This window comes from Eleutherodactylus coqui, unplaced genomic scaffold, assembly GCF_035609145.1.
Source record: "Eleutherodactylus coqui strain aEleCoq1 unplaced genomic scaffold, aEleCoq1.hap1 HAP1_SCAFFOLD_229, whole genome shotgun sequence".
Classification (NCBI taxonomy): domain Eukaryota; kingdom Metazoa; phylum Chordata; class Amphibia; order Anura; family Eleutherodactylidae; genus Eleutherodactylus; species Eleutherodactylus coqui.
The window spans coordinates 107,521-120,189 of NW_027101702.1; the positions used below are offsets into that span (position 1 = coordinate 107,521).

Consider the following 12,669-nt stretch of genomic DNA (forward strand, 5'->3'; position numbering starts at 1 on the left):
ATTCTTGTACATAGGGGCAGTATTATAGTAGTTATATTCTTGTACATAGGGGGCAGTATTATAGTAGTTATATTCTTGTACACAGGGGGCAGTATTATAGTAGTTATATTCTTGTACATAGGGGGCAGTATTATAGTAGTTATATTCTTGTACATAGAGGGCAGTATTATAGTAGTTATATTCTTGTACATAGAGGGCAGTATTATAGTAGTTATATTCTTGTACATAGGGGGCAGTATTATAGTAGTAGTATAGTAATATTCTTGTACTTAGTGTTGATGCCGCGCTGTGGAATAACTTGGCGTATATATGTACGTTATTAATATGTCTAGGACATTATATTATACATCTTGGCTCCTCCCTCATGTCTTATGAATGAAGTTTCTTGGGCTCCTTCAGACTACGCCCTCTTCCACCAGCCGCCCCTCCTATTGGCCGCCCGCCTTTCTCAGCCCCGCCCAGTAGCGGCGCGCAGACTTGGAGTGAGGAACTTCCCCGCACACGGCGCCTCCCGCGGCTGCCGCTCACACCGGCTCCGCTCAGCCCGAGTCCGGCAGACCTGCCGGCAGAACAAGCCCAGCTTCCCCTAGGAGCCGCCGTGGCCCCTGGCTGTGCCCCCCGGTACCCCGCAGCCTTGGCATGTGACGCTCGCTGCCCTCTTCCTGCACCGGACCCCCGCAGTTGTACCTGGAAGTGTCGGGGTGCAGCAGCATGCCCCGCCTGTAGGGGGCGCCCTCAGCGCCAGGATGCCGGATAAGATGTCCAGCTTCTTGTACATCGGGGACATCGTGTCTCTGTACGCGGAGGGCTCCGTCAATGGATTCATCAGCACGCTGGGGTAAGAAGTGTCACCCGGAGGCCTCGGAGCTCCGAGGATCAGCTGGGGTGTGATGTGTTGGGATATACCCCGAGCCTGCTGTATACTGTGTAATATGTGTTATATACCCCGAGCCTGCTGTATACTGTGTAATATGTGTTATATACCCCCCCCCCGAGCCTGCTGTATACTGTGTAATATGTGTTATATACCTCCGAGCCTGCTGTGTAATATGTGTTATATACCCCGAGCCTGCTGTATACTGTGTAATATGTGATATATACCCCCCGAGCCTGCTGTGTAATATGTGTTATATACCCCGAGCCTGCTGTATACTGTGTAATATGTGTTATATACCCCCCCCGAGCCTGCTGTATACTGTGTAATATGTGTTATATACCCCCCCCCGAGCCTGCTGTATACTGTGTAATATGTGTTATATACCCCCGAGCCTGCTGTATACTGTGTAATGTTATATACCCCCGAGCCTGCTGTATACTGTGTAATATGTGTTATATACCCCCCCGAGCCTGCTGTGTAATATGTGTTATATACCCCCCGAGCCTGCTGTGTAATATGTGTTATATACCCCCCGAGCCTGCTGTGTAATATGTGTTATATACCCCCCGAGCCTGCTGTGTAATATGTGATATATACCCCCCGAGCCTGCTGTGTAATATGTGATATATACCCCCCGAGCCTGCTGTGTAATATGTGATATATACCCCCCGAGCCTGCTGTGTAATATATACCCCCCGAGCATGCTGTGTAATATGTGTTATATACCCCCCGAGCCTGCTGTGTAATATGTGTTATATACCCCCCGAGCATGCTGTGTAATATGTGTTATATACCCCCCGAGCCTGCTGTGTAATATGTGTTATATACCCCCCGAGCCTGCTGTGTAATATGTGATATATACCCCCCCGAGCCTGCTGTGTAATATGTGTTATATACCCCCCGAGCCTGCTGTGTAATATGTGTTATATACCCCCCGAGCCTGCTGTGTAATATGTGTTATATACCCCCCGAGCCTGCTGTGTAATATGTGTTATATACCCCCCCGAGCCTGCTGTGTAATATGTGTTATATACCCCCCGAGCCTGCTGTGTAATATGTGTTATATACCCCCCGAGCCTGCTGTGTAATATGTGTTATATACCCCCCGAGCCTGCTGTGTAATATGTGATATATACCTCCCCGAGCCTGCTGTGTAATGTGTGATATATACCCCCCGAGCCTGCTGTGTAATGTGTGTTATATACCCCCCGAGCCTGCTGTGTAATGTGTGTTATATACCCCCCGAGCCTGCTGTGTAATGTGTGTTATATACCCCCCGAGCCTGCTGTGTAATGTGTGTTATATACCCCCCGAGCATGCTGTGTAATGTGTGTTATATACCCCCCGAGCCTGCTGTGTAATGTGTGTTATATACTCCCCGAGCCTGCTGTGTGATGTGTGTTCTATACCCCCCGAGCCTGCTGTGTGATGTGTGTTCTATACCCCCCGAGCCTGCTGCGTGATGTGTTACATACCCCCCCGCGCCTGCTGCGTGATGTGTGTTACATACCCCCCCGCGCCTGCTGCGTGATGTGTGTTACATACCCCCCGCGCCTGCTGCGTGATGTGTGTTACATACCCCCCCGAGCCTGCTGCGTGATGTGTGTTACATACCCCCCCGAGCCTGCTGCGTGATGTGTGTTACATACCCCCCGCGCCTGCTGCGTGATGTGTGTTACATACCCCCCGCGCCTGCTGCGTGATGTGTGTTACATACCCCCCCGAGCCTGCTGCGTGATGTGTGTTACATACCCCCCGAGCCTGCTGCGTGATGTGTGTTACATACCCCCCGAGCCTGCTGCGTGATGTGTGTTACATACCCCCCGCGCCTGCTGCGTGATGTGTGTTACATACCCCCCGCGCCTGCTGCGTGATGTGTGTTACATACCCCCCGCGCCTGCTGTAGACTGTGTGGTATATTATAAACCCCTGAACTCGCTGTATACTGTGTATATGTAATATATAACTATATATACATACATCTTATATACCCCTTGAAACTCTTGTATACTGTGTATTATACTTGTTATATATTCCTTAATCCTCCTGTGTGTATATGCATCTTCTATACCCCCTAATTCTCCTGTATCCTCTGTAATCATGTTATATACCTCCCCAATATATAAAATGTATATTACACAGTATACAGGAGGATCAAAGAGTATATAACATGTATATTACACAGCAGGCTCAGATGCTATATAATGTATATTGCACAGTATACAGGAGGATCAAGGAGTATATGACACGTGTATTAAACATTATATAGCAGGCTCTTTCTGGTATATAACGGAAGGTTCATGGGTGTACATAGCATATTGCACAGTATACAGAAAGCTCTTGCAAATATAGCGTGTATATAACTTAGTACACGGCTGACCAATGGTATATAACGTGGTAGGTTAATGGAGGAGATATATATATTATAAATGTATTATTACACAGCCTGCTGGGGGCAGGGGCGATGCAGGATATTAGCTACTCGTATCCATCCGAGCTGGCAGTGTACTGTGCAATGCATGCTGTGATGTAATAGTATGTATAGCACACAGTAGTCTAAGGGGTGTAAATAACATGTATATTATGCTGTGTATACATGGCAGGGCTGGAGCACACAGGAACCTGAGGGGTGAATATGACGTGTATTACACAGTGTATACATGGCTGTTCAGTAGCACACAGGCGAGTATATAACATATATTACGCAGCGTACACATGGCTGTGCAGGAGCACACAGGAACTTGGCGTGTATATTACATAGCGTACATATGGCTGGGCAGGAGCACACCTGAGGGGGTGTATATAACATGTATATTACATACCATACACATGGCTGTGCAGGAGCACACAGCAGGCTCAGGGGGTGTATATTACGCAGCGTACGCATGGCTGTGCAGGAGCACACAGGAGCTTAGGGTGTATATAACATGTATATTACATAGCGTTCACATGGCTGTGCCGCAGCACACAGGAGCCTGAGGGGTGTATATAACATGTATATTACATAGCGTACACGTGGCTCTGTGGGAGCACAGGAGGCTGAGGGGTGTATATAACATGTATTTTACATAGCGTACACATGGATGTGCAGGAGCACACAGGAGCCTGAGGGGTGTATATAATATGTATATTACATAGTGCACACGTGTTAGTGCATTAGCACACAGGAGGCTATGGGGTATATATGACATGTATATTACGCAGCGTATACATGGCTGTACAGGAGCACACAGGAGCCTGAGGGCTATATATAACATGTATATTACATAGCGCACACGTGGCAGTACAGGAGCCTGAGGGCTATATATAACATGTATATTACATAGCGCACACGTGGCTCTGCGGGAGCACAGGAGGCTGAGGGGTGTATATTACATAGCGTACACAGGGCTGTGCCGCAGTACACAGGAGCTTGTGGTGTATATAACATGTATATTACATAGCGTACACACGGCAGTGCGGGAGCACAGGAGGCTGAGGGGTGTATATAACCTGTATATTACATAGCGTACACGTGGCTGTGCCACAGCACACAGGAGCCTCAGGGGTGTATATAACATGTATATTACATAGCGCACACGTGTCAGTGCAGGAGCACACAGGAGCCTGAGGGCTATATATAACATGTATATTACATAGCGTACACGTGGCTCTGTGGGAGCACAGGAGGCTGAGGGGTGTATATTACATGTATATTACATAGCGTACACATGGCCGTGCAGTAGCACACAGGAGCCTGAGGGGGTGTATATAATATGTATATTACATAGTGCACACGTGTTAGTGCATTAGCACACAGGAGGCTATGGGGTATATATGACATGTATATTACGCAGCGTATACATGGCTGTACAGGAGCACACAGGAGCCTGAGGGCTATATATAACATGTATATTACATAGCGCACACGTGGCAGTACAGGAGCCTGAGGGCTATATATAACATGTATATTACATAGCGCACACGTGGCTCTGTGGGAGCACAGGAGGCTGAGGGGTGTATATTACATAGCGTACACATGGCCGTGCAGTAGCACACAGGAGCCTGAGGGGGTGTATATAACATGTATATTACGCAGCGTACACATGGCTGTGCGGGAGCACAGGAGGCTGAGGGCTATATATAGTATGTATATTACATAGCGTACACATGGCCGTGCAGGAGCACACAGGAGGTTGGGGTGTGTATAGCATGCTGAACACTATACATGCTATATACACCTGGGAGCTCCTGTGTGGCCATGCCCGGCGTCTCTACCCTCAGGGCGATAATTGTGTGATTATTTCACCATCCGGACATGCAGACGGCGCGGCGTATACATGTTTTATATGTATCCTGTATACTGATCAGCCATAACATTCCACGGAGAGGTGAATGCCGCGGATTACAACTGTAGGGGCGTCCCCGGTAGGTAGTGGTTAGTACCTACTGATTGTGCTCTAAGTACGGCCACTGGCGATGGGCGCCCAAAGGTCATTGATGTGGAGGTGAAGGCCATCTATCTGGTTCCATCCCACAGAAGAGTGACTGTGGGACAATCACTGATAGCGCCCCTACTGGTGAGGGTAGCAATGGGTCAGATCACAGCGGGCATTGCAGTTCGCTACGGGGCGGGAGACTGGTCTTATGTCTATGTGACCTCTGGGCACCACCAAAGTGCCTATAATGACCGTTGGCACTGGACCACGGAGAATGGAAGAAGGCGCCTAGTCTGAGGAGTCACGCTTACCGCCATGTGGCCGGCCGGGTGTCTCACTTACCCGGGGAGGGAGGCGAGCTGGGGGTGGCCGTGTGATGGGCAATGGGCTGCTGGGTAATTGGGTCTTGGCATCATTTGACATGAGCCACCTACCTAACATTGTACAGACAAGTCCCTCCTTTATGCTAGCGGGATTCCCTAATTACAGCGCCCCCTATCAGAAGGATGCCTCGCCGGTCGAGGTGATCCGATCGGCAGGAACAAGTCCGATCCGTGGAGACCGCACCAAACGTGATCACGGCTTGTGTGAACTGGCCCTATGGGAAACTTTGCAGTTCCCCTCCAGTCCTGAGGGGGCAGGAGTGGTTCGAGGTGAAGCTCACTTTTCAGCCGCCATGGATTTTCCATCTTCCGATTGGATACAGTTACATGGATGATCCGTCCTGATAATGTATGAGAGGTGATGGGTCGTCGTATGAGCGGGCCGTACAGACCAGTCAGACCAGTATCCGTCTATACTGGTCAATTATCTGATGCCCTTCAGGAAATCATAGATTTCCACAGCGTTGGTCGGACTGGCCGTACATCCGGTTGGGGCTACTCGCAGTTTTTCGTCACGGCGCCTTATGTTTTTCACCTTCGTCTTTTTATTCGGAACTGTGCGGTCTACACTGGGATTTGCGCAGATAGGTCTCTGGCAAAAACTGATGTTACGTAATAGACCTTTTAAAGACCGCCCCTTGTAGTGTCCATATGACATATTGGCGCCCCCTGCCTGTGGGGTATGGTTATTAGCAACACCACTTGTGGGGGCCGTGTCAGTGTAATGTGGGCACTGGGGGTGGGGGTGGGGGTGAGGCAATGTGGCTACCATAGTTGGGGGCACTGTACCTGCTACTGTCATAGCCCCCCAAACATTAAGATCGCTTTTTGTGGCCGCCTAATGTTCCTAAATGTTGCCCCTGATCTGAACAGGCATGGCCCCAGAAAGAAGGCACACTCGCTTTGAGGTTTGGATGGTTGGGGGGTGTGCTGGTGGTGGGGGGTGTACTTTGAATACTATTGGGAAACAAGTCACTATAACTGTTATTGATGGGAGAGGGCACTATAGCTGGTGCTGTCATGGTTGGTGCACTCAGGCTGGTACTGTCCTGAAGGAGGGCACTATAGCTGGTACTGTCGTGGTTGGTGCACTCAGGCTGGTACTGTCCTGAAGGAGGGCACTATAGCTGGTGCTGTCATGGTCGGTGCACTCAGGCTGGTACTGTCCTGAAGGAGGGCACTATAGCTGGTACTGTCGTGGGGTATTAGTGTATCTTGATGCCACCAGCAAGTGCTGGTTGAGTCAAGATTGACAGGGAGTGACGCCCCCTGTATGTGATTGGCTGGCCAGCTCTAAATTTTCTAGGTCCTGGAAGGTCACTAGACAGGTGGTTACAAGGCAGACAGTGGCCCACGCTGCAAGGCCGTTACGGAGGCAGAAGACCCCCTCACTGTAATGCGGGAGTGCGGGCCACAAGCAGAACCAACCCCCCCTCCATATCACCTGGACATCGCGGACGCAGGACGGAGGCCACAGGAACGGGGAAAACAGTGTGACAGGCGGCCGGATGTACTGGAGAGCAGCACAACAGCAGGCTGCGCGGGGGAAGTGGAGTAATGGACGACTAAGGCAGTGGGCTGCTGGGAGCAGGCAGCCGCCGACACAGACACAACATACTGCCGGCAGCCGTCCAGGAGCCATCCCCTACAGAAGCAGCGGGGATACGAGCGGTGAGCGAGTCTGAGGGGAAGGCAGTGGTGGCTTACGGGGAGGGTTCCTTAGGTTATTACAGCTACATGGAAATATTACCCTCACCCTAAGCCACCACAGCCGGCAGCAAGCAATGCACAGTGTGCTGCTACAACCTTCTACACTTCACCCTATCAGGAGCTGGGGGTATGACAGGGGCCTTCCTGCTGTCCAACCCCTAGCTTCCGGTGGCGTCAAGGTACACTAATACCCTGTCATGGTAGGTGCCCTCGGGCTGGTGCTGTGGTGGTTGGTGCCCTCGGGCTGGTGCTGCGGTGGTTGGTGCCCTCGGGGCGGTGGTTGGTGCCCTCGGGGCGGTGCTTGGTGCCCTTGGGCTGGTGCTGCGGTGCTTGGTGCGCTCGGGCTGGTGCTGTCGTGGTTGGTGCCCTCGGGCTGGTGCTGTCGTGGTTGGTGCCCTCGGGCTGGTGCTGTGGTGGAGGGGGTGTCTGTCAATGGGCTAAATCTGCATGTGGAATATTGATGCACGCCATCTTGTTTCTGCGCCGCTTCTCTTTGGTTTCCAGTCCGCTCGCAGGCTTCGCCCGTTGGCTGGTCAAATTCAGCATGGAGATCCGCACAAAAAAAATCACGTGAAAAAGATGCGTATTTTCGAGGTGGGGGGTTCGCGCGGAGCCTTTCCTTGTCTCCTCCCCCCTTGTCTCCTCCCCCTTGTCTCCTCCCCCTTGTCTCCTCCCCCTTGTCTCCTCCCCCTTATCCCCTCCTCCGCCGTTTCATTCCTGTTGGAGTTTTTTAAATCCTCTTTGTCATTTTGTAATATTTTATTCCGAATTGTTTCTTATGAATTAATTTCTAGATGTTTTTCACCATTTAATAAATGACTTGCGGCATTTTCAATGTGATCATCCAAACTGTTTGTGAGCCCTCCCATTGGCGCGTTCGCGTGACAAATAACGGTTGGCCCCTGCGATAAGATCATGGCGGCTCCTTATATACAGTAGGTAGTCTCTGATGAGTGATTGGAGGCTGGCATGGATAGTAAGTGGCAGCGGGGAGCTGGCGCTCTGCAGGGCAGCCTGTACTCTGCGGGGGGGGGGGGCACTGCAGACATGGCGGCTCCTTATATACAGCAGGTGGTCTTCGATGAGTGATCGGAGGCTGGCATGGATAGTAAGTGGCAGCGGGGAGCTGGCGCTCTGCAGGGCAGCCTGTACTCTGCTGGGAGCGCTGCAGACAGAAAGGATCCTGTATGGGCTTCCCGCTAAATGGTCTCCTGGTAACGACGGTTTCTTGAGACGTTTGGCGGTTTATCTGCGGCCGGTCGCTGCGCTCCGAAGCTCCAGGGTTTTGAGGAAGTGAATTTAAAAAAGGGAAGTGACGTTCTCTCGCACATGGAGTGAGGCGGCTCCCCCCCTGCGCTGTGTCAGTGACAGGCGGGGGTGAAGGGGCTTAAAGGGGTCATCCATCTGCTGAACCTGGTCCCTAAAGAAGGATTTGCTGGTCCCCACATGCGGTACACACAACGCTTGGGGCTCGTTCACACCAGCGTATTATGCAGTGAATAGAATCTGTTGATTTCAGTGGTTTCGTTCACATGTGCGCATTTTTTCACATGCTGTTCGGTTGCATGAAAAAAAATGTAGCGTATCGTGTCCCCTCCTAGAAGTCTCTGCATCGGGTCCCCTCCTAGAAGTCTCTGCATCGGGTCCCCTCCTAGAAGTCTCTGCATCGGGTCCCCTCCTAGAAGTCTCTGCATCGGGTCCCCTCCTAGAAGTCTCTGCATCGGGTCCCCTCCTAGAAGTCTCTGCATCGGGTCCCCTCCTAGAAGTCTCTGCATCGGGTCCCCTCCTAGAAGTCTCTGCATCGGGTCCCCTCCTAGCAGTCTCTGCATCGGGTCCCCCCCTAGAAGCCTCGGCACCGGGTCGTTCCCCCCCCCCCCCCCTAGAAGCGCCGACACCGGGTCCCCCCCCCCCCCTAGAAGCGCCGACACCGGGTCTCCCCCCCCCCCCCTAGAAGCGCCGGCACCGGGCCCCCCCCCCCTAGAAGCGCCGGCACCGGGCCCCCCCCCCTAGAAGCGCCGGCACCGGGCCCCCCCCCCCCTAGAAGCGCCGGCACCGGGCCCCCCCCCCCCTAGAAGCGCCGGCACCGGGCCCCCCCCCCCCTAGAAGCGCCGGCACCGGGCCCCCCCCCCCCCTAGAAGCGCCGGCACCCGGGCCCCCCCCCCCCCTAGAAGCGCCGGCACCGGGCCCCCCCCCCCCCCTAGAAGCGCCGGCACCGGGCCCCCCCCCCCCCCTAGAAGCGCCGGCACCGGGCCCCCCCCCCCCTAGAAGCGCCGGCACCGGGCCCCCCCCCCTAGAAACGCCGACACCGGGCCCCCCCCCCCCCTAGAAGCGCCGGCACCGGGTCCCCCCCCCCTCCTCCCAGGAGCGCCGGCACCGGGTCCCCCCCCCCTCCTCCCAGGAGCGCCGGCACCGGGTCCCCCCCCCCTCCTCCCAGGAGCGCCGGCACCGGGTCCCCCCCCCCCTCCTCCCAGGAGCGCCGGCACCGGGTCCCCCCCCCCTCCTCCCAGGAGCGCCGGCACCGGGTCCCCCCCCCCCTCCTCCCAGGAGCGCCGGCACCGGGTCCCCCCCCCCCTCCTCCCAGGAGCGCCGGCACCGGGTCCCCCCCCCCCCCCCCTAGAAGCGCCGGCACCGGGTCCCCCCCCCCCCCCCAGAAGCGCCGGCACCGGGTCCCCCCCCCCCCCCCCTAGAAGCGCCGGCACCGGGTCCCCCCCCCCCCCCCCCTAGAAGCGCCGGCACCGGGTCCCCCCCCCCCCCTAGAAGCGCCGGCACCGGGTCCCCCCCCCCCCTAGAAGCGCCGGCACCGGGTCCCCCCCCCCCCCTAGAAGCGCCGGCACCGGGTCTCCCCCCCCCCCCCCCCCTAGAAGCGCCGGCACCGGGTCCCCCCCCCCCCCTAGAAGCGCCGGCACCGGGTCTCCCCCCCCCCCCCCTAGAAGCGCCGGCACCGGGTCCCCCCCCCCCCCTAGAAGCGCCGGCACCGGGTCCCCCCCCCCCCTAGAAGCGCCGGCACCGGGTCCCCCCCCCCCCCTAGAAGCGCCGGCACCGGGTCTCCCCCCCCCCCCCCTAGAAGCGCCGGCACCGGGTCTCCCCCCCCCCCCCCCCTAGAAGCGCCGGCACCGGGTCTCCCCCCCCCCCCCCTAGAAGCGCCGGCACCGGGTCTCCCCCCCCCCCCCTAGAAGCGCCGGCACCGGGTCTCCCCCCCCCCCCCTAGAAGCGCCGGCACCGGGTCTCCCCCCCCCCCCTAGAAGCGCCGGCACCGGGTCTCCCCCCCTCCCCCTAGAAGCGCCGGCACCGGGTCTCCCCCCCTCCCCCTAGAAGCGCCGGCACCGGGTCTCCCCCCCTCCCCCTAGAAGCGCCGGCACCGGGTCCCCCCCCTGCCCCCCTAGAAGCGCCGGCACCGGGTCCCCGCCTAGGTCCCCGCCTCCCCCTAGAAGCGCCGGCACCGGGTCCCCGCCTCCCCCTAGAAGCGCCGGCACCGGGTCCCCCCCCCCCTCCCAGAAGCGCCGGCACCGGGTCCCCCCCCCCCGGGTCCCCCCCCCCTCCCAGGAGCGCCGGCAGCGGGTCCCCCCCCCCCTCCCAGGAGCGCCGGCAGCGGGTCCCCCCCCCCCTCCCAGGAGCGCCGGCAGCGGGGTCCCCCCCCCCCCTCCCAGGAGCGCCGGCAGCGGGTTCCCCCCCCCCCTCCCAGGAGCGCCGGCAGCGGGGTCCCCCCCCCCCCCTCCCAGGAGCGCCGGCAGCGGGTCCCCCCCCCCCCCTCCAAGGAGCGCCGGCAGCGGGTCCCCCCCCCCCCTCCCAGGAGCGCCGGCACCCGGGTCGTCCCCCCCCCTCCCAGGAGCGCCGGCACCCGGGTCGTCCCCCCCCCTCCCAGGAGCGCCGGCACCGGGTCGTCCCCCCCCCCCCCCCCCCCCCAGAAGCGGTATATCGTATAAAGAGCCCATACTTAGTTCGCCATTTGCAAGTTGTGCCCAGTCCGCACTGGACAGCACACAAACGCCTGTCTACATGTGTCCGCAGTGTGTGCAGTCATACTTGATTATGGTCGGTATTGCATGGGTGAATTTGCACAACGGGCGCTGTGTATTTGCGCACACGTGTGTCTGACTGTACTTTTTGCGTGTGCAAAAAAACACACAACCGCGCTCCCATTCATTCAAAAGGGCACTTAAGTTAACTGGTTGGATGTGTGCTACGTTTGTGCGCAAATGTGCATGAAGATCGGCGTGCTGTATATATCTGTGAGCGAACTAAATGTGCGCACAAAGTACGCTTATGTGACTGAACCAATCGAAATCAATGGGTTCTATTCCCTGCGCAGATACGTTTGTTTAGCATGGGCGAGTGCGGTATCGGCCGTGAGCTCAGCCCCGTATCGCACTCGCCAACATGTAATTTCATTAGGAAAAGTCGCATTATATCCGCATGAAGCGCGCACGCACGTGCAAGTAACATGATTTTCTTTTTCACCCGTTGGAAACAATGCTTTCTGTAGAACTCGCTGCGACTCTTCATGCTGCGAGAATGGCGCGCACCTGGGAACACCTAGTGAAAACATTGGCGCAAGTTTCAGTGCACAGAATTTGTGCGAGAAACTTGCTTGTGTGAATGCACGCTTAGGCCTCATGTCCACGGGCAAACTTATGCCGCAGGAGTAAAAATGCGAGTACCCGCGAGCGATTGCGTAATTCTGACGCGGTGAATTAGAATCACGTGTGAGCACTGAGCTATTAAATTCAATAGGACCTAATAGCTGCGTTATTGCGCCGCGGGAAACGTGGCAGAAATCCGTCCGTGGGCATTAGCCCTTAGTGCGTCAGCGGACGGCCTGTGGATGAGCCTCAGTTCAATCCGGCGAATTCATGTGTGGTAAAACCGGCGCGGATTCCATGTCAGGATTGGGTTTTTCCGCCACGTGGGTTTGACGTCTGCGCCGCGGGTTGGGGCACTTTAGGCGTGAACGTCGTTGTGGATTTGATGCGGACTTGACGCAGATTCCACGCGGAGTCATGTGATATCAGCCGATCATACATGTCTGTATATGAAGACAAATATGCGGATATTCATATGTTCATCCGAGAAACGTCCAAAAAGCGGATGAAAACCTCGCCATTTCACGGATCTGTGGGCTATAATGCTGACAGCCGACGACATTTAGGCCCCCTTCACATGTTACCGCGCTGTATACTCCTGTACATTTGCGCACCCCAAGGCCCGGTAGAGGTCAATAAGGGGTGCGCCATTTCCTAGAGATGCGGAAGCCGCAGAGTGCGGCTGGTGTCACACGGGCAGT

General features: G+C 56.2%; 1 protein-coding gene across 2 annotated transcripts in view; it reads left to right on the plus strand.

Moving 5' to 3' along the window:
- The first annotated feature begins 491 nt into the window (after positions 1-491).
- Positions 492-12,669, plus strand: part of LOC136590883 (inositol 1,4,5-trisphosphate receptor type 2-like) — a 102,652-nt gene continuing 90,474 nt past the window's right edge. For both annotated transcript variants that reach the window (XM_066588407.1, XM_066588408.1), the window contains exon 1: positions 492-838. In XM_066588407.1, coding sequence (XP_066444504.1) covers positions 747-838 — 92 coding nt within the window. In that variant the 5' untranslated portion in view covers positions 492-746. The remainder of the gene's footprint in view (positions 839-12,669) is intronic.